General features: G+C 46.1%; 1 protein-coding gene across 8 annotated transcripts in view; it reads right to left on the bottom strand.

Annotated features, from left to right (window-relative positions):
- Positions 1-22,488, bottom strand: part of CUX1 (cut like homeobox 1) — a 373,714-nt gene that overhangs the window by 125,332 nt on the left and 225,894 nt on the right. For all 8 annotated transcript variants that reach the window (XM_055339489.1, XM_055339490.1, XM_055339494.1 and 5 more), the window contains exons 6-8: positions 20,333-20,456; positions 17,475-17,551; positions 15,281-15,347 (exon numbers count right to left, since the gene is read on the bottom strand). In XM_055339489.1, coding sequence (XP_055195464.1) covers positions 15,281-15,347; positions 17,475-17,551; positions 20,333-20,456 — 268 coding nt within the window. The remainder of the gene's footprint in view (positions 1-15,280; positions 15,348-17,474; positions 17,552-20,332; positions 20,457-22,488) is intronic.

Below are 22,488 nucleotides of genomic sequence, written 5' to 3'. Positions count from 1 at the left end.
AATATCAACAATGAAACCAGTTTTTCAAAGAGTGGTCACCAGACTGTGTGTGTGTGTGGAGGGCTACAGAGCCGTGGGTCCCATCCCAGACCCACTGTGTTGGACACTATGGGATGTGGCCCAAAGATCTGCATGTTCAGCCAAGGCTCTAAGGAATCTTAGCCAAGGTCAGGAGTCACTGACCTGCATGATGAGGGCCAATGTGCTGAATACCCATGCTTCTGCAGTTGGGATAGAGCCATAGGTCAACTATTCTACATGGTGTGAGAAAGCACAGATGTGTTCCCCTCCTACCTTGTACTAAAAACATCCTTGCCCTTCTAGAAGATACCTGGAGCTACCCTAGATTTTCTGCTCCGAGTTTTTTTTTTTTTTTTTTTTTTTTAAGATTTTACCTATTCATTCAGGAAAGACACACAGAGAAAGGCAGAAACATAGGCAGGGGGAGAAGCAGACTGTGCGCGCGGGGGAGCCTGACATGGGACTTGATCTCAGGACGCTGGGATCATGACCTGAGCCGAAGGCAGATGTTCAACCACTGAGCCACCCAGGTTCCCTGGTCTGAACGTATTAGGGGAGTTCCATATTTCAGCACAAGATTTCTCATATTGGGGCCAGGTCCAAGGACCTCCATTTAAGTCATCTCTGAGGAAATGTCCACATTAAAATAGCAAGGTAAGCACGCATGGGTTGGATTTAATCAACATACAGAATCAAGTCTCTGCTCTAGGCTTTTACATTTCATTTGGAACCACGTGGCTTTCCCTGACCATCCATGGAAGCCAGCAAGGCTCTCTCCCTGCTGTCCCCCTCCTTAACTTGCTTTAATTTTCTTGGCAGTACTTGACACTAGATACCACCTAAACTTTCATTAGATGGCAATCTACTTTTTGTTCAGAGATGGCCTTTAGGAGAGCATGGACTTTGTTTTCATTCATTCAGGAACATTTGTGAGTACCCAGCAGGCCCTGTTCTGGGCACGGGGGACACAGTGCCAGAGGAATCTGGATTCTAGTGAGTAGAGAGAGATCAGCAAGTTGGGAAATACAGGGAGTCTCTGAAGGAGAAGAGTAAAGTGGGATGAGAGGTCAGAATCCACCAGGAGGGGAGATGGCTGCTGTAAGGAACCCCCCCCCCCCCAATTCCTGGAGAAATAGGCAACCCTTTCTGGTTCTGTGAGCAGTGACATGGCCAGCTTGCAAGTGACAGAATCACTTTAGTGGCTGTTTTGCCAGGTTGATGGAGGTAATCAGAAGTTTGGTTTTGTCTGCGTGATGCTTGTGATATCTATTAGGGGTGGCTGCCAAGCCGAGGTGGGTGGAGAGGTCTGGGCCAGAAACACCAGTATGGGAGCTTGCAGATGGGATTTAAAGTTATGGTGGGGGGTGAGGGGTTGCAGTGAACCTCTCGGGGACACAATGAACAAGTGTAAAGACTGAATCCCAAGGCTGAGGTGCTCCCCATGCCCGGATCAGTGCCAAGTTCACAGGAGGCACTCAGCAGACACTTACCGAATGGATGAATGTTCAAAATAGCCCTGACATGGGGGGAGCAGGACTGCCTCCATTTTTATGAAGGTGTCCCTTTGCTTAGATTGAAAATACATTTACACCTTCCCCTCGTTATGAACATTAGCCACAGATCTGATATTGATTCTTCCACTGTGGCTGAGATTTCTGCCCCATGCTACACTAACCGCATACACCGCAGAACCTTACAAGCTTTGCCCTCCTACAACTTAAATCCCCAAATTGCTTCTTCACACAGGGTTCGAGGAATGTGAGGTGCAGACCCAGAGCGGCAAGCAGGCATCCTCCATCCCTAGAGGAAGGGTCCATCCACATAATCGGCATTGTTCTCTGTATGGATTCAGACAATACTTGCCCCTGCCCCAGTCCCAACTGTTTAACGCCTGGAAGAGGTGGGTTTAATGAACGCCACAGGGGCACCTGGTGGCTTAGACAGTGTCTGCCTTCAGCTTAGACAGTGTCTGCCTTCAGCTCAGGTCATGATCCCGGGATCCTGGGATTGAGCCCCACGTCGGGCTCCTTGCTCAGTGGGGAGTCTGCTTCTCCCTCTTCCCCCTGCTTGTGCTCTCTTTCTTGTTATCTCTGTTTCACAAACAAACAAATAAATAAAATCTTAAAGAAAAAAAAAAAAAGCCCAGGTAATGTGGCAAGAACTGTGCAAAAGTCCTAGGGCAAAAAATTAGGAGGATCCAATCATGGCCTTCAAGATGCTGCCAGTCTAAGATGGATGCTGAATCTCTCTAGTGCAGTGGTGCGTGCTGACAGTCTTGGGAAGAGTATGGACCTCTTCCTAGAAAAATATTTTAAATATGTAAGTTTAGTTAAGGAAAACAATTATCTTCAAGGTCAGTTATTATAATACTTTAAAAAAATTATAATACTTAAAAAATGTGGTAATACATTTTCTTCTTTATCCATGCAAGAATGGATAATGAACCTAGTGGTAGGTTTAAGAACTATGGACAGACTGGGATATTCACGACAATTTTAATGTGAGGGAAAATATCCACAATTTCCACTTGCAACCAGGTCAGAGATTCTTATTCTGGTTTGGTGATTTCATTTGCAAGGGAAAGGAAATGCTATAGTATAGTCAGATGTTAGTAAAAGTAAAGATGTACGTTTTCTGGGTCCAAATTCCTGATAGCTCCCCACCCCAAATTCTCTCCCTGGAATGAGAGAGACCAGAGGCTCCTCTCCTTGTGAAGAAAGGCTGGTAACTCTGAACCGGGATGTCAGAGCATGGTGAGCCCTGAGAAGGGCCTGCGATTCTACCAGGGGAGAAGGGGAGTTAGGTTTGGTGTGAAATGAGGCTGTGAAGGTGGGGCTGCCTCACGAAGAGTCTCAAGCACTATGTCATGATTTTTCAGTGGAGGCAACAAAGAGCCAAGGGAAGATTTGAAGGAAGGCAGATTTTAACAGGATCAGATTTATATTTCAGAAAGATACTTTTAGCAGACACTTAGAGGATGGATTAGTCCAGGGAGAAATTGGCAGCAGGGAGATCTGCTGGGAAGACACCAAAGTTGTGGGGCCAAGAGATGAAAGAGCCAAATTATTGTAGTGAAAAATGAGGGATATGGAATGTCCCAGGGAGGTGGAATGAACATGGATTAGAGTGGCAATGGTAAGAGTCAGGAAGGACCCTCTGTTTCTGGAATAAAGGCAGACTGGGTGTCTCAGTGGTTGAGCGTCTGTCCTTAGCTCAGGTCACGATCCCGGGGTCCTAGGATTGTGTCCTCCATTGGGCTCCCCACAGGGAGCCTGCTTCTCCCTCTGCCTATCTCTGTCTCTCATGAATAAATAAAATCTTAAAAAAAAAGAAAAAAAAAAGGCAGACCACGTTTGCCTTAGGTGGGGAAGACAAACAAGGGAAGCCATCTGTAGGGAAGATGGAGGTCAGGGAGGATGGTGAGCTCACTTGAGTTTGAGATGCCCACGGCAGAATGGCCTAGCAAGCAGATGGAGCTGAAAACAGAGAGCTTTCTCTCTTGGGCTATTAAACTTTTTATTGCTTTGTAAGGACTCTTTATATATTTGTATTGTATACAATACAATACAATACAAACATTTTTGCCAGTTTATCAATCACTCAATTCAAAGGGAGCTGTGAATTTCCCCGATTTCTACCTTTGGCATTATGCTTCAAAAGATTTTCCCCACCCCCACATCAAAGGAGGAGCCATCTAAAATTTCTCCTAGTGTTTTTACAGTTTTGTTTTTTTACACTTAAGGATTTAGAACATCTAGACTTGATTCTGCTGGGGCTCAGCTCAGACTCTCTTATCTTCTGCATAGCCAATTATTCTGGCACCATTTATCGGAAACTCCATCCTTTTCTAACTTATTTAAACTCACACAGTTTTTACGGGCAGCTTTTCTAAAATATTTTCCCCTTAATTTCAAAACCTTCACCAATATACAGGGCTACCAACAGGAAAAACAAACAAAAAAAACCCCAATCAGCCACAGGCCTACACACAGAATCGACCACTGGATGTAAGTGGTGTTTTTTTCCCATTATTGATGACAAATTCTGGACTTCTACCTACACTTGGACTTCCCATGGAAAAAATGCGAGTATCCAGCAACCCTTGTGTTTGGTATATCCTAAGAAGTGTACAGCTGTCTTATGGGTAGAAAAAAGCACGGAAGCACGTTAAAGTGAGAACAAACTTTGAAAAGATAAATGAAAAGGTATAAATGTCTGCTCTCCAGTAAAGTTTCAAGAATATGCTGTTTTTGTGCTCCAGGCTATTTATTTTGAGAACATTCCAAACACTACAGGATTAAATTTTTTTTTCCTCCAGACTGCTTTAGGTTTACCTTTAGGGAAATGAGAGGGCGCACGTGCGGTCATCTGGGGGTTAATTCTCACTGATGCCGAATGCCCCGAGTCTTTGCTTGTTCATCGGGGCATTAAATCTGAAAGCTCAGGAGAGCAATGCAGCCGGGCTGCAAGAGTGAAGCTATAAAGTTCTGCATTAAAAATTCATATTGCAGGCTCGCCTCGGAACTCGGCTCTGGCTGAAAGGAGAGCTGGTGGGGAAATATGAGACACCCCACTGTCTTTCTGGCAATTGGAGACATTCCTCAACAAACAGCACCTCAGGAAGGGAATGAAAGGCCAAACAAGCCGTGAAGGAAATCAATGAGTTCAATTATCTAGCTCACTCTCACTTTCCTATAGGAAGCTTTTCATTCTTAAGGCTGGTTCCAAAAAGTTTTTCTCCCCCATCCCCTTTTTTAAATGATATTGCAGAACAAGAGCCCTAGACATCCTTACTGGTACCCAGATGTTTGGCACCTCTCTTAATGTGTTTTACAACAGCCCAGAGAGCCCTAAATTCTCCAAGCCACATGGGGTGAGTTCTCTTCCAGAGTGTGAGAGTCTCCTGGACGTGTGGCCAGAGGGGACCACACGCGAATGACCAGTTCTCGTGTCAGGCGATGGGCCTGCACGCATGTGGCATTCTGATTCCAGCAGAGTTACTCAGTGGTTACGAACCTCCAGAGGTTAAGGCATTAACAGCTCTGCAGTGGTAGGCACTTGGAGCTTTCTGCTCCCCACATTAGCAGCACCCAGGGGGTAACTAGTTATGATTTCTAATTCCGTGTCCCTGAGGACTCTCATGGCTGCAGCGTGCTGTCAGGAGGGGACCTGTGGCACAGACGTACCAATCTTCACAAAGTCAACATGCAAAAGCGTAGGTGGCGACCGGGGCCCCGTTGACTGAAAGTTTGCATGCAAGATGCTACGCCAGGCAGTTTATGAGGGCATTATTTCATTTCATTTTTTAAGACACCAAAGCCTGAGTTACAGAAAGTGGGTGTCCTGTCCAAGGTTACTCCTCTCACAGGGACAGGAATCAAGCTTCATAGTGACCCTGAGACTAGGGCTCTCCCTCTGATGCTCACACTATCCCCCAGGTTCGGATCAGTGCCTTCCCCGGAGGCCCCTCCACAAACAGGGTGTGCAGGCCCCACTGGCAGACAGGATTGGAGAGTCAGCTTCTGGGAAGTAAGTAGCAGATAAAGTTAAGAGGCCAAAAAGGAGGCAGGCTTTTCAATGCTGCCCATTGCCATCCAGTATAATCTTATCGTTTTACTAATAAGAACACAGCTACTGCTGTAGGAAGGGGACTTTGTGAGGCCTGACCGGTGACAGTGCTGGGGCTGGACCCAGGGTCTCTTGATCTAGGCCTAGCACCTTCCACCATCCACTGACCAGAGGAGGCTATGACCTTGATCACTGTCACAAAACAGTAGTTTGGTAGTGAGGCTAGTGCCGCTGGTGCCCTCGGAGTATTCTGGGGGTCCGGACTCTCCTGGTCTGATGATGACACAGGAAAGTCACCTAAAAATGCGCTAGCCACTGGCAGAAGAGAGGTACAAAAAGACAGAGCAAGTATGAAGCTTTCTCGTTTTAACCTGCAGGGCCCTGACAGCAGGGTAATGAGTCAGGCTCCCAAACAACAGGGGAATTAACGAGTAATGAGCTCACAGTACACCTATTCAATGGAATACTGGGCAGCACGCATTAAGTTTTGGAAGGATAGTTAACGACAAGGAAACAAATACTTACATGTCAAGTGAACAAACAAATAAACCAATAGCCGAGAAATGAAAGCAGTATGTCAATCTGATGCCATCCATAAAAGACAACAGAAATAAAGCACTGTCTAGAAAAAAGACTGGAAGGAATACACCAGAAAGTTATCTCTGTGACGTGAAATAACGAGTGATGATCTATTTTCTAAAACTGTTCAGAATTTTCCAAATATGGTATAATTAACATGGAAGAATTCTGTAATTAAAAATAATGTGTCATATAAAAAGAACCAATCTTCATTGATGTAGGGGTGTCCCAACGGCAAGGACAGTCTCTCACTTTGGTCAGCCCTCCTGCTTCTCTTCCAAAGGGCCCTGGACCTGTCAGTGTGCATCCAATCACATTTTCCTCTGCTACCTGGGAAGCACAGAAGAAGATATGCTGCATCATGGTCACCAGTGTGGTCACAGGCCTCAGCAATAGCCAGGTACTCCCGCAGCAAGTCAGAAACACATGGCGTGGGGCACCTGAGTGACTCAGTTGGCTAAGTGTCTGCCCTTGGCTTGGGTCATGATCCCAGGATCTTGAGATTGGGCCGCACATCAGGCTCCCTGCTCAGTGGGGAGCCTGCTTCTCCCTTTCTCTCTGCTGCTTCCCCTGCTTGTGCTGTCAGATAAATAAATAAAATCTTTAAAAAAAAAAAAAAAAGAAGAAGAAAGAAATGAATGGCTTTTAGAGGAATTTCACTGGGGGCAGGAGGTGGTATACATGTTCCAGGCAGGGCCTCCGGTAAGTCTTCCTTCCTAAAGCACTTCAAAGGTTCAGATGGCTCTTGCTTTCTCTTTAGAAGCCATCAGCTTTCTTAGGTTGTCCTTTCAGAGAGTAAATGACGTCATTGGTCAGGATCCAGGCCATGCGCTGCTGTCGTTGAGGGGAAGGCTCATGCTGATTTATTAGATCGTCCAAAGTCTCGCCCTCGACTATACCTACGACCGTGCTGACATGCACATAATATACAGAAAATAGGATGAGGACCCTCCTTGGAGGTAGTTCAGTTGACGTTTGTCAGCACTGTGCAAGCTGCAGGAACACTTCCATTACTCACTTGATCCCCAGTCTGGGAAGTAGGAAGGCACGTATTACGATGCCCATCTTACAGGTCATTAGATGTACCATGTTTGTCACAAATCCATGTTTTCTGCAATGATCCCTTACCTGTTTCCTTGAGCTTCAAACTGTGAGCTCCCCATGTTTTACCTTTATAGCGAACCAGGAAAACTTCAAAGATCTCTAAAAACAGAAAATTTTTATAAAAGCATGCCAAACCTGGTGACAGTAGAGAATAACGCTTTTCTCCACAATACCTTCTCCAAGGATGCTGGATGAATATGATTACTATCACTCTATCCATAAACACATTTGTACACATACCATATCCAGTATTGCCATATGTATCATATACATGTGTTTCAGTGCACAGAGCAGAGCATGTGAGCCTGTGTGTGGATGGCATCTGGGACTACCCCACCCCCTTCATTGCACAGTTCGAGCACTTGACACAATGCCTGACATTTTAACACAGGCCTTTAGTAAGTGTAGCTGAAGGTGGGAGGCGTAGAGATTGCTAGTTCTCATTGATGCTGTGTAATGTCCAGATACCTCTGGAGTCCGAGAAACAGGTGAAGAATCCTTGGCACTCAGAGGAAATTCTACATGGACTTGAAAATACAAAGCCACCCTCTTCTTCCTGCATAGCACCCTGGGCTGGGAAAAGTCTCCATCTGGGCTGTGCTGCTTAGAGATGCTGCTGTTGCTACAGAAGCCAAGGAAAGCCCTGTGGGGCTCACCCAGGCATAGAATTTTAGGTGTGAAGTTAAATACTTCTACAGGGATGGAAAATCCCAGGAATTCTATAAAATGCACTGTTATTCTATTCAGGAGAAAAAGCTACAGAGGGGGTAAAAAAAAAAAAAAATCCTTGGATGTTCCCTGAAAGTGTGATCTGGTTGTCTCTAAGGCTGAAGGGACAGTAGGTTCTTTATCTAAGCCCATCCCCTCGAAACCATAAAAGTGGCTGCCTCTCTATTTTTAGGGAAATTAATCTAACCAGGATAATTACAGCAACTGGTACTGGAAATTGATGACTCATCAAAAAGACAGGAAACAGAAAATGTTCCATTCTTAAAGGTACAGTGAAAGACTCCATTTCAGCAGACTAAAGTGGGTGTTTTCAAGTTCAACCGGGGAAGGCACATCTGTCCAATAAAATGATCAGAATAGTTAGGTGATTCTCTGGCTCTGTCGCCTGGGCTCTACTGGGGCCCAATTTCCTAAGTCTTTCACGTGGAAGTATAAAAAAATAAATAAATACAAGAGCAACGAGTCTGCAAGGGCTAACAGGATAGGGCTTGCAGGAAGAGGGAAAGCATGAAACTTCACGGAAACCTTTTGCCTGGTCGGCTCTCACACAGGTCACACTGCTCTCTTAAGAAGGCAGCACAGAATGGGACTCTGGGCCACCATGGCAGTGTGTGAAGAGCACTGGATTTGGGGGCCATGCCAGAAACCTCCGTGAAATAGTCCAAGCATCCCGAGTGCACAGAAGGTGCCTATCCCACTGCCATTCACTGGCATATGGGCTGCACGTCCCACCTGGGCGTTGTGCCTTGAGCTTTTGGTTTCCTAAGCTTGTCAGATTGCCTTTCAGGGCCTCTGGGCTCCACTACTGGGCATTCCCGACCTCCACGATGCGGGGTACAGGCTGCCCTCAACAATTTCCACAACGCCCTAAGCCATGCTCACTTGGGAATGGTTCCTCTCTCAGAGCACACTGCCTTTTGTGAGAAGGCACTGGTTACATATATGCTGTAAAGAAAATACTCTAAAATTAACCCAAGAGAAGTTCCTCATAAATGTCTCTTCTGTAATATACTAGGTAAGTCAGTGTATATACAAGGTAGTTCTTTTTAAGAAGCGCATAGGAAAGGACTATAACACCAGTAACCTTAAGAAATATGAATTTTTCTGGCAGGAAAGGTTTGGAGGTGCAAATTCTCCTAAGACTAACATTAGCTATAAAAAATAGGGCATTTCAGTGCAATTCAGTATTTTCTTTTATTGGAGGCTGAGAGTCACAGGCCACAAGCGAAGAGGAATGTAATAAGTTGACTGTATGTGTTACAACTGAAGCTCTTTTTGCAACCAGGATTCCGGGGACAGAGCAAAGAGATGGCTCTGGACGGGAGCAAAAATGGGAATTCCTGCACTTTTGCACAGGATGTTAGTCTGGAAGGGCACCACTCCCTTCCCGGGTGTGCGGTACTGGCCTAGCAGCGAGCCCAGGTGAACAGCTGTAGGACGCGAGGTCCTGGCACGCTGGCCAGGCCTTTCCCTGGGGCCAGATGCCACGTGCCGAAAAGAAAGAATGCTGTCCACCTCCGCGGCCATCCTGGGGACTGCTTAAATATTAAAATCCACATCCCTCTGCTTGGCTAGAATTTCCAGGTTAAAGTCAACCAGGGTGCTAAATCTCCATTTGCTAACACAAGTGGGACGATTGGTACATACGGTGACCCTCTGAGAAAGGAGGTACGTTTTTAACTTAAAAAAAAAAAAAAAGCAGAGAAATAATTCATTTATTTAACCCAGAAACAGTTATAATCTGCAACCCTGCAATCCTCTTACACAACTGTTTTGGCAAACCCCCCTATGTTCCAACAAATATTAAACTGTGCTTGCCATTTGTCTAAGGAATCTTGCATTAATAAACATGAGAAGAACACTTTTACCTCCCACTCTCAATGACGGGACAAAACAAAGACCAGCTGTATTCATCAATGGGTCCTTGTTCTGCACATAAAGGCTAATTACATTTTGCTTCAAGCCTACACATGGAAAACTTTACTGCTGCTGGCCCGACAAGTCAGCCTGCGCTGTCCCAGCTGACGCAGGGTGGTGACTGCACACAATAAACCGGGCTCTTGGAACAGCCCTGGTGCCTTCAACCTGCAGGATTCTTTCCAAAATGGGGGTGACATCTCCCAGTGACAGAGAGGCAAAGGCAACATGTGTTCTTCGAATCCCATCAGGAGATGATGCCACTAATGTCAATTTTCCCAGGGCACACTAATTTCAGAAAGGCACACCAAGCTGTACTGTGAGCTCGTCTGGAGGGGACTGTGACATGAGACAGTGAATATCTTGCAGTGACTGTACTAGGGGCTGCCCACATACCTTCCTGTTATTCTGCACAACCTGCTAGGGTCTTGACCACTGCTGTGCCCGTCTGTTGTAGGGTAAGGACAGTGGGAGTGGTGGTCAATGAGCTCCCCCACAGCCACATGGAAGAGTCTTGGACCCTGCCACCCACTCCTGGGTTAGCCTTCTCCAAAGCCCATGCTGGACTGTGCCACCCCCATCCTCTTCCTGTGTTTTTTTTGTCCACAAGGATTTAAGAATCCCTACTCTCCCAGAGAGAGACAATAAACTGTTTAGAAATGTTTTAAGACCATTTGTGAAAAGGTCTGCCCCTGGTGGGCTTACATTCATACATGTTCATGAGAAGATGTCTAGTCTAGTAAGATGCATGTAGGGTGGGGGCTTGAGGCAGATAGTAGAGTGATAAACCTTTCCCATAAAAGGGGAGAGGGATTTGAGGCAGTGTGGAGCTTCTGAACATATGCGATCTCCCAGCCTGAAGCACTCCTCACAAAGCTACAAGAAAGTAGTGATTATTGACTCAGTCCATTCTCTACATTTTTTGTGGATTACTTACTCCGGGAACCATGTACAGTAAGTGTTTGGCCCTGGGCTGCCTTTTGTTAGCAGTCAGTCCATTTCTGACTTGGGAGATGCCCGACCCCCGTGGGGGGCTTGAGTCTGCCGACCCCACCCCAATCCAGCCTCACATACACTGTGCCCACCTGGCCCCATCCCACATTTGGCACATCTGGCTGGCCCCTTGGGTCAGCTTGGCCGCCCTGTGTTCTCACACCCTGCACTCCTTTGTCTCCAGCAGAACCTCACCCGAACTCATCTTTCCACCTCAAACCACATGTCACTCCCTTCAGGAAGGCTTCCCTGATTACCTTGCTTTTGCTCCAGCTGGGTGTGCCTTCGCTGTAAGCTTGCCCACTGGCCACTGCTGAGTTTGGCCTGGGAAGGAGGGGGGGTGAAGTCAGAGGTTGCTCTACCTCCCAAAGACCACAGGTCCTTGCAAGCTTAGGTGTTGTACAGCCCGGCCAGTGCTGCCTCAAACTGCCACATTTCCTCTGTGGCTTCCCTCCTGCCAGTCCCTAGCTGGAGTGTGCTGTCTGTCTTGTGGACACCCTGACAGCACAGAGGCTGTGCTGGCCAATGTCCCCTCTATCATAGCAGTGATCACACTGGATTCCAAGGACTTTTCTCCCTTAGCTTCAGGATTTCCAGAGCCCAGCAAAGGGCCAGGCTCAGAAGGGGCCCCTAGGAATGTCTGCTGCACTGATGAGTGGATCTGTTTTATTTGAGTCATGTCCTTCACGAAAGTTAGGCTTGTTCTCTCCACTATGCACACACATGCCACCCCTCTGCCTCTCTGCTCATCACAGGAGAAGGCAAGAAACTCCCTGCTGCAATCCTGGAAGGTGACGCACCCCAAGAGTCCCCATGGCTCTAAGAGCAGTCTGTGACAACAGCCACCGTCCCAAAGCAGAGCATTTTTACATGCTAGAATTCGCAACTCTCTTACTTTTTGATTCTATTTTCCACTTACTGGAGTTTAGTGAAAATGAACAAGTAATGCTTGGATTTTCATTTATTTGGATTTGGGGAGGGGGAATCTCTTTGGCCTTAAGGCATACCAATTTGATGAGGAATAGTCTAGAAGTATTTTTCACTGAGCCCACACCAGTAACTGCCATTTCTCATCAGATGCCAGTAGGATCAGTGTCCGGGAGAGGTGTAGGGCCTCTGATGCACCCCCCGCCCCCCCCACTAGGTGACCTCACTGGTTCAGGGACCTAAGACTTAACATTCTTACCTGTAACATGACAGAGCTGGCTGCCTAGGAACAGCCCAGGAGTCAATGTGTCTATAAACAGTAACTAGAAAAATACTTAAGACTGAAAATCAACCCTGTCATCTTTAGAAGAACTCCTGACCCCACTCTAGGGAGCAGGACCACCTGGGAGCAGAGCCCTGACAGGTGACGGAGCTGTCCTTAGTTAATTGGTGGTTCAGGTTGAGAGAAGCCAGCCATTCCCCAGTGTCAGCCTAGCTTCTGGCAAGGTCAGAGTGAGTGGGGACAGAGCCCCTGCCTCTCAGGGCCATCTCCCAGTGGCTCCCGGCCGCCATATTCCCCACCTGACAGGAAACCTGTGAGTGCACGTAAGCCCTTCCTCGACAGCTCCCCTGCGGCATCGCTTCTTCAACCCCCAAAACAAACCAATTAAATGGACACAGGTTGTCTTTGTGGCTCTTTAGAAGCCAAATAATGAAATCATGATTCTAAACCAGGGACCAGTACTAAGCCCTCATGTGACAAGTGGCATTATCTGCTGTCATTTCTGAATAGTTTCGACAGGTGCTACATGTATGTCATCAGTCTCTTTCCTCAAGAAAGTGCCCATCTGTGGCAAATAGCGCCGCCCCAGGACACAGTGGGAGATATTGGCTTTTGGAAGTTGAGCCTCTTAGAACATTCTCAGGGCAGTGGCTTTCAAAGTAACGGTTGATTGAGACCCACCTGAAGACCCACATTTTACACTGTGACCCAATAACTGCACACTTAGATTTATACACATAACGAACACAAAAGGGCCACAAAACAATACCTGACTTTACTATGTGCCACGAGCCATGATATTTTTTACTCTATTTCATTTTATGTTGTATTTTATTGTCCATTTGGCTGGGCGCCACTCACTAAATTGATTTCGCCCCTGTGATACCCAGTTTGAGAAACATTGGCTCAGCGGGGGTTTATAGCCTGGTTGCACAACTTCTGAAGTGCATAACAAAGCAAACTTAGGTTAATTACAGAAACACAAGATGTATCTATGTATTCCAGAAGGAGGTGTGGTTTTAAAAAAATAGTTCATTATTTTATTAAAACCACACCTCTTTCTAGAATGAGATGTTAGTGAGAATGGGTCAGGGAACTAGCACGGTGTAGCCAATGCCCAGAGAGGCATTTCCTTTCTAAAATCAAACTATTAGAAAGGAAATGCTATAAACTGAGGCTAGAACTCTGTGTCAGATTAAAATGTTATAACTTGGGATCCCTGGGTGGCGCAGTGGTTTAGCGCCTGCCTTTGGCCCGGGGCGCGATCCTGGAGACCCGGGATCGAGTCCCACGTCTGGCTCCCGGTGCATGGAGCCTGCTTCTCCCTCTGCCTGTGTCTCTGCCTCTCTCTCTCTCTCTGTGACTATCATTAAAAAAAAAAAAAATTTTTTTTAAATGTTATAACTTTTAAAAATGGACCATGGGCAGCCCCGGTAGCTTAGCGGTTTAGCGCCGCCTTCAGCCTGGGGCCAGATCCTGGAGACTAGGGATCCAGTCTCATGTCTGGCTCCCTGCATGGAGCCTGCTTCTCCCTCTCCTGTGTCTCTGCCTCTCTCCCTCCCTCTCTCTGTCTCATGAATAAATAAATAAAATCTTTAAAAAAAATACAAAAAAAATAAAAATGGACCAACCACTACTCTTCTTAGTAGAATAAAGTCCAGGCAAAAATAATTGAAAAATAAAGATGGCGGATTGGCAGAAAAGGGGAGACAGACACGGACACCAGGGAATACTAGGATGACAGCAGTTGGTATAGTTCTTGCCAAGCTTCCATCTGGGGGGTGAAGGGGGGGCCGGAGATCCACGTCTGCCATCCCATTGACACTGGTGCCCAGAGTTGGGGGAATGAATACCAAAGCCCCCAGGGAAATCTTAACAGTTATGATACCTTAGAGCCAGCTCATTCTAGCCCACCTGAATTCATATATCAGCATGCTGAAACAGTTAGGTAAAATGACCTGGCAACTTCCACCAGGATTAGATATGCCAACAAGCCAGCCCAAGTTGCCAAGACCGAGAAGGATATTTTAGTCTGTGCAGAAGTACTGTGCTCACGATCAAAACTGGTCTGACTACAAGGCCTGGGGTAGCTCTTAGAGTCTTTTCATTATTTGGTAGCTAGAGACTCTAAGAGCTACCCCAGGCCTTGTAGCTACCAAATAATGAAAAGATCAAGAGCCCACCGAGATGTGTCCTGAGGGCAGCTGGCCCAGTAAAACCTCAGAAGCCAAGGGCAAGGGGGATGGGCCAGAGGGATAACCTGTGTAGAGCCACCCCACCCCCCGCCCCCACTGTCCCCTCCAGGACCCCTGAGGTGCTGTGGGAGCACAGCAGGAGACCTTTCTTACTGGCCCAGAGCAGCAGGGGGTGGGGGGATGGGGGGTGGTGGGATTGGGGGTGTGTGGAGTGTGGGTTTCTGCAGGAGATGGGAAGAGCCTCCCGGGACAGAAGGTGGATCAGCCACTTGCCTGGTACTGCCTGTCTGGACTTCAGCAGAAGACCCTGGCTCAGGACAATTTCTGTTGCTTTTTTGTCTCTCTTGATTTCTATCAATGCCATTCTTTCTTTACTGGTGTTGTGCTTGGAGGGTGGGCTTGCAATGAGTGTGCCTGTGCTACCACAGATCACTGACTTCCTTCTGACAACAGGCCCTGTGTGACATACCGGCCCTAACACAGGCACACCACACCCTATGTGTACGTGTCTGCACGGGGACACCTAGTGTTCCAAGTTGACTTGAAAAGATCTATCTGCGCGGGAGCCAAGGACCCAGATACAGGAAAAGGTGACATGCTTTGCACAGACCCAGCTCCACGAAACAGCTCATGCATCACATCTTCTGTAAGATGTCTCTTCCCAAACTTTCTTAGAAAAAGGCCCATGTTGATGAGGCTTCATGACAATTGAGGATGCAAGTTCCAGGGTTCTAGAAGCACCAGAGTACTGTTACATCTTGGGTATTGAACTGAAACAAGCAGCCCATGGTGGGGACACTGTATTCCTCACGGCAGCTCTGGGGCCAAGCACCTCCTGAACCCCATACCGCTTTGTGAAAGCCAGCAGACAGGAGGGAAGCAGGGGGAAGCTTCTATGGGTTAGCAAAATCAGGGGATCCCTGACCGAAAGGGTACAGATGGAGAAAGCCAGGCAGAGACTTACTTGGCAGTAATTTCTTCATCGTATTTGGTTTTCAGGTCAAATAATTCTGTTCGAGTTTTTTCCAGGGCTGAAAGGCAGAGGACGGAAAAGTTTACTATAAGACACCAGTTGTCCAAATTAAATTTAAAAAGAAAAGGTAGGGGCGCTGGCAGGGTGGGGAGGGGGCTCAGTTGGTTAATTGTCTGACTTTTGATTTTGACTCAGGTCATGATCTCAGGGTCATGAGTTTGAGCCCCGTGCTGGGCTCTGCACTGACCAGGGAGTCTGTTGGAGATTCTCTCCCTCTCTTTGCCCCTCCCCTCTCCTCTCTTGCTCTCTCTCTCTCTCTCAAAAAAAAAAAAAAAAAAAAAAAAAAAAGGAAAAAAAGAAAAAAACTCCACAAGCAATAAATTCACAAAGAGTCAAAAATTACAAAAATACACAGAATGGGGCCCAGAATCCCCTTTCACTTTTAATCTCATCTTATCCACACACCTCCTTGGAGATAACTCCTATTACTGGTTTGGTGTACGGATTCCCTGCCTTTACATACATTTTATTAATTAAAATATATTTCCATATACACCTGCATCTATGTGTGTGTGTGTATACATATATATACATATATATATTCCCCACCCCAGTTCTGCACAGATAGGATGACACAAATATATTCTAAGCCTTGCTCTTTTCCTTAAGCAGAACAGCATGGAAAGCTCTCCATGTCAGGACACAGGCAGTAACAATTAGCTCTTGTAAGAAGTTTGCCAGATGCCGTGTACCTGAGGACCCAGAGAAGTGAAGGTACTGGGGTGAGGAGTTTAGACACCCCAAGGAGACAAACCCGACTTAGCTGGATCCCCCAAGAGGCAATTTACATTCCCATCTATACTATTATGAGTGTGACTATTTTCTTATACTCTCACCAACACTGGATATTATCAATTAAATAAAATTCTTTTGAAAGTCTGACAGGCAAAACAATCTTTCCCTGATTTAATTAGCATCCTCCTACCTGTTAAGAATTGTTAATGTTTTTTTTCATATGTGTATTGGCCACGTGCATCTCTTCTGCAGGCTGTTTGCGTCTTTAGCCCCTTGTTCTACTGGACTGTTTATCTCTTTTTACTGAATTCTTTTTTTTTTTAAGATTATTTATTTATTTATTTGACAGGGGGAGAGGGACAGAGGGAGAAGGAGGGGGAAGGAGAGAGAGAGTGAGAGAGAGAGAGCCGGAAAGCACGAGCAGGGGGAATGGCAGAGAGGGAGGGAGAAGCAGACTCCTAGCTGAGCAAGGAACCTGACATGGAGCTTGATCCCATGACCCTGGGATCATGATCTGAGCCGAAGGCAGATGCTTAATGGACTGAGCCACACACGCACCCCTTTTTACTGATTTCTTAGTGATTTTTAGGAGGTCTCTAGATTTGGGGGGTATTATTCATGTATCTGTAAATGTGCTATGATTATGTTATCATTCTCTGTCATTTAGTATTCACTTGGATTATGATGTCTTCTTTTTTTTTTCTTATATTTTAAAGATTTTATCTACTTGAGAGAGAGAGGAGGAGCTCAGCATGGGGCTTGATGTCGGGACTCTAGGATCATGAGCTGTGCCAAAGGCAGATGCTTAACTGAGCCACTTAGGCCTCCTGGATTATGATGTCTTCTGATGTTTCTCCCTCCACGTTTACATTAAATGTATGATGCAGTTTCCCTTTCAGGGAAAAAAAGAGAGAAAGAGAAAGAAGGAGAAGAAAAAAGCATAAAGAAACGATAAAAACTAGTACAACCTTCTTTGGCGTCTTAAGTTTTAAAGGTCTGTTATTACTGTGCTTAACTTCACTTAGGGTGGAAATAAGTGTTGTGTGTGGTTTTTTTTTTTTTTTTCCTATTATTGTTCCAAATGAAATGTCAGTCCTTGATAGTTTGGTGATTTAGATGTGTTTGTTGGAAAAAAAGCCTAGAAAGAAAGGATGGCTTGTGGACGGGATGGAAATGGAAGGCAGATCCTCCCACCTTCACGCTAACAACTCAGCATGGGTGACTAATGAAGTCAAGGTGGGGAGGCTGTGGGCTCTGAGGAGCGTGGGCTCCTTTACTCCTCCAGGGTGACCGGTACCAGGGAAGACCTGGGGGGACCAGGAGACAGGGCAAAGTCCCCCACTTGAGTACACCCTGGATGGACTTCGTGATAGGATGAAGAATACTACACCTGTCTGCAGACTTTGAACTTTGTGTTCTGCTTCCTCTAGCTTTGACGTGGTAGACATCTGCGTCTCCTGCAGCTTTCTGAAAAGGAAGAAGATAAGAGAATAAAGCCAGCTGGTCATCTTGTTTCCCAAAGCGAAGTCTTGTGTGCTTTGGAGCTCGATGACCAGCGATCTTTGCTGCAACATGCCCCACTGGCAAGAGGCGCACAGCTGGCTACCACTGGTGGCGCCACAAGCCCTGCACACCCGCTCCCTGACCCTCAGCACCCTGACTTTGTACCAGAGTGTGATACAATGTAGAGTGTGCATCCTGCAGGACCTGACGTGTGCTAATGGATGCAGCCAGTTATCTTAAATGCAACTTGTTCTTCCCGTGCCAGATATTTAGGGGGAAAAAAAATCATCATCACGCACTCATTGTTTTCTGAAGTTACCCAAGAAGAATGATACATTTACATTTTGCTGACACAATGAAGGAATTTGTTGGAATAAAGGACGTGCTAATAGATGTGACAGCTGCTCCACGTCTGTTATAATGGAATGCAAATGTGACCGTAATACCTAATGGGAGATTCTCAATGTTTGAACCCAATGTCCCCAGATTTACATTTCCCCTGATCTCCAAATGAATTTCCTGGTCAATAAATAGCATTCCTTCCTCCTCATCTGCAGAAAATTTCTAAAAATAAGTTTATTATTTTTACATCATATGAATAGAACACATGCTCTCATACTAACAAACCTGGGAATACAGAAAAGTAGAAATTACAGTGTTTTAAAAAAAAAATCAGCCAAATTTCCATCACCTATGGAGAAAGTTTGCTCATGTTTTTGCATATTCCAATTATAAAACCATTCAAGGCTCTGGGTTTAAAAAAAAACAAAACAGGCAAAACACACATACGAGTATTCTATAAACTCATACTCTCCACCCCTGCCTGCTTTTTCACTTATTTCCTTACTTTGGAAACATTCTACACCAGCATATGCAGCTCCTCCTCATTCTTATTAAATAATTAATGTAACCAGCCTCTGTGGACACTTAAATTGTTTATCGCCTCTTTCTACTAAACAATTCTGCAGTGATCATTATGCAGACATTGTTGCATAATTCTGAGAGTGAATCTGTTGGATGAAGCTCTAGCAGAAGAATTATAATGGTCAAAGAGTACGTGCAATTTTTTTGTTATTGTTGTTCTGATAGATATTGAGAAACTTCCCAACAACGACAACAAAAAAACCTCACTAATTTAAACTCTTGCCAACAATATGTGTTTGTTTTCCTGTGCCAACACTGAGTAAAATTAAACCTAATTTTCCTGCTGAGTAAAGCCGAGCATTTGGAGCATTTGTTTCTCTTTGTATAAACTGTCTGCGTATCTTCATCCACTTTGTAGTGCTCATTTTTTCCTATTAGTTGGTAAGGGCTCTTATGCTTTGAGAAAATTTCTTCCCAGGTTTTTGATGCTTTTAAAATGTTTACTGTTATTTATTTTTAAACAATCAGTTTTTAATTATGATTAGAAAGAAATGCCTACTCCAAAATTATTAAAAACAAAATACTTGCAGAAATTTCCTTCCAGGATGCACATGATTGAATTATTAATGTTTAAGCCCTAGATCCATTTAAATTTCTTGGTGTAAAGACTGAGATAAAAAAAAAATCTAGCTTTATCCTCCATCCCGAGTGGTCAGTCCGTTATTTGCATCTTTAAATATAATTAATCCTTTTACCAAGTCTGAAAAGCCAACTTAATCATATCAAATTCTCGGATGAATTTACTTCCACAATTTTCTGATGCGTGACTTTGCTCTGTGCAGCTGTAATCATGCTGTATGTAATTTTGTATCATGCATTTTTCTCTCCATATCATGCTGGATACATTTCTGGTCTCATTTCAAATTCTACACTGCTATTATTTTAATGGTTGCATAATGTTCCAGTTGGGGACAGTCCACCTTTACTTATCCATTTCCCTATGGCCGGGGCATTTCAATTGCTGACATCCCACTCCCCTCGCCCTAGTATCAGTAACCTGGTGAGAAACTGCTTTGGGCATAAAGTGCTGTTCTAGGAGGCAGTTAGGCTGGGTCAGGAGTCCTCTCATCTTTCAGTGCCCCAGCTCTCTGCGTGGCTCACTTCTTTCCTGGGGGCACCTGACTGGTCTGGGCTCTGCCAGGCCACAAGGGACCCACATTGGTCCTGTAGTGATGACTTTGGGAGGTAAAGTACGATCACCAGGGGAAGTCAGGGCTGGAGTGGTGGGTTGGGCTCCGGTCCCACCTCTGAGTAACTAGTGGGAAACTGTGGGCAGGTCCCTCATCTGAAGCCCACTTTCTCTAACATATTTTACTGACATCAGATGCTTGATATATGAAGCACAATGAGGTAAAGAGGCAAAAACCAAAAAACCCAAAAAACCCCCCAGATTTGTGAATGATGTTAAATATCCACATTCATTTCAGAAGGTGGCAGGAGTTCGGCCTGTGTCCAGGGCTTACCCAGAGACGGCACACATTCATGCCCTGTCATCTCTGCTCATGTCAGTGTATGCCTTGTGCACGCGCTCTGTGCTCGACCCCTGGACCCACATGGCCCCAGCAGACACACTCTGGTCCCCTTAACTATCTGATGCCATCACCTCTATGAGTAAAGACCAATGGATGGCACCCAAGGTAATTTCCACATATTACAGAGTAAGGGACACCTTTATTTTTCAAACAAATTTTCCTGAGAGCCCCGTGGAGCATGGTTTACCACCTGGGCAGGTCTAGAGGGCTCATTTTAAACACTCCTTGTGGTGTGAAGTTTAGAGGTATGACATTGTGTCAGTGTGTACGGACCCCAACAGACACTCACCTCTCCTTTTCTGCAAAATCATTTTGTAACTTTTGTTCTTTTTCAAGAGCTATAGTCTCCGCTTGGTTCTTCAGAGTCTGTTCATATTCTCGGATTTTTTCTTTAAGTGCTTTTATTGTAACCTCTGCAGAAAGAGAAAGACGGGAGTGAGAGGAGCATGATTCTATGCAGCTACATACACAAGGCTTTTGTAACCTGGTAGGATTGTGGTGTTTTAAACTTTAGCTCCTCAACCCTGACACAAAATCAATGGTTATGAGTCCCTTTGGAGACCTTTTACTCCCTAAATGTTAAAGTGAACTTTAAACATTTAGGCTGAGGAGGATCAATGGATTTTGCTGGGCAGAAGAGCTATGGTTTCTTCAATACAACTTAAAAAAAGTCAGTGGGGGGGAGCATCAATGGTCACAGAGAATATCATCTTATTGATGAGCTTTAAATTAATCCTCTACCTAAGGAAGATGAATAATGTTTTTGTGCAGTTTAAGTACTTTCTCACAAAGAAAAACAGTTCATAATTATGTGCGTGTTTTGGAAGAAGCAGACTTAGCCAAAGCCAGGTGAGTCTACAGACTGCCCTGGCCCTGGGCTTTGGTTCCAGGGTTTCATGAGTAATGGAATACGCAGTGTGCTAAGTGGACACGGTGTATGTCTCCTCCTCTGGAAGGGATGCATCCAGGCTGGAGGCTGGTGGATGGGGTTTGTGTGCATGGAGCAGGCAGCACAGGGCCTGGGGGAGCCCCATCTGAGGCAGAGTGAGTACTGTGGGTGGGGGGTAGAAGAGCTGGATAATGAAGGAGCCCTGTAGGGCCCAATGCTCAGGACACAGGGCCCCTGAGGGGGCAGGGCTGTCCCCAGAAAGCCCAGGCCCCACCACCACCAACTGCATGTTTACAGCCATCACTTTAATGACTCAAAGCAGGAACACCAAAGCAGATGTAACAAAGAGGGCAGAGTCCTGACTCAGACCTGTGGTGGCTCGAGGGCAGGACTGTTCCACCTGCTTCCTCCCATAGATACCCCACATCACCCTCTGCAATGGATAGTCCCTGGCAGGGCACTGGGGTCCCAGCTCCGAGGAGGGTAGATCTCTTGGGGAACTACACCTTCTGCACATGGATCCATCTCCTAGAGGGCTAGGCCAAGAAAGGGCCAAGGCACAAATGAATGGAGGGGCCTGGGTAGGTTGAGCGGGGGAGGCTCAGATGCGGCTTGTGACGATGGGGCTCCAGGCTCACACGACAACACTAACTACCAGTAAGAGCTTGCACTGGGGCCCTTGGTCCTTCAGGTTATAACCCGCATCCACTTTCACTCCCTGAGCAGCATAGACATGCTGAGCAAGGCAGGAGCACATGTGCTGGGAGGTCAGGACCCGAGTGGCTTAGTGGATAAAAGCTAAAGGCTCTTTTGTTAAGGGCAGAAACTGGCTCTTTTCATTAAGTAGAACCCAAAGGGTTCTCCTTAGAGAGAGAGGGAGAGAGAGAGAGAGAGAGAGAGAGAGAGAGAGAAGAAATTAAAACAGATGACCCTGTCAGGGCACCTGAAAAGAGAGACGGGGTCCTTCTGCCTTTGGGGGTGGCTGTTTGGGACCTGAAAGAAATGCTCTGTGACGGCTAGTGATCCACGTCACCGTCGAGCCACAGGGCCAAGTTTGGGCAAGAGTGGATACTTCCCACTTCCCAAGTGGACATCATGACAGGACAATTCTGAAAACACATGCACGCTCTTTTAAGTCAATGGCCTATGTGACCATGTACGTCAACATATAGTGTTTTCTGCCTCTTGCAACTGGTGGGAAATGTCTGTATATATACCCCATGGACCTCAGCACTGATTCCAACAGGGTTTCCCAGTGTGACATGGTTCTGCTCCTCCCAGGGGAGCTTGGGGCACTAGCTGGGGGCTCCCACTCCATCTGATGAGGTTTCTTTGGCATCCCCAGCCTGCGTGGGCTGCTTGCTGACCAGCCAAGACTAAGCCAGGGTCTGGCTCATCCTGGAACCTCTGATCCTCTAATAGGCAGGCTGGAGTCTAGAACATTCCCCACAGTGTGCCCCAGCTGGAGTTCCTACATGTGAGCAAATGAGGAGGAAGAATGGCCCAGCAGAGAGAGGACCACAGTGCTCTGCTCTTATTAGCTACACCCGGGCACC

This window comes from Nyctereutes procyonoides, unplaced genomic scaffold, assembly GCF_905146905.1.
Source record: "Nyctereutes procyonoides isolate TBG_1078 unplaced genomic scaffold, NYPRO_anot_genome, whole genome shotgun sequence".
Lineage (NCBI taxonomy): Eukaryota > Metazoa > Chordata > Mammalia > Carnivora > Canidae > Nyctereutes > Nyctereutes procyonoides.
This window is presented reverse-complemented; position numbering and strand designations above follow the sequence as displayed.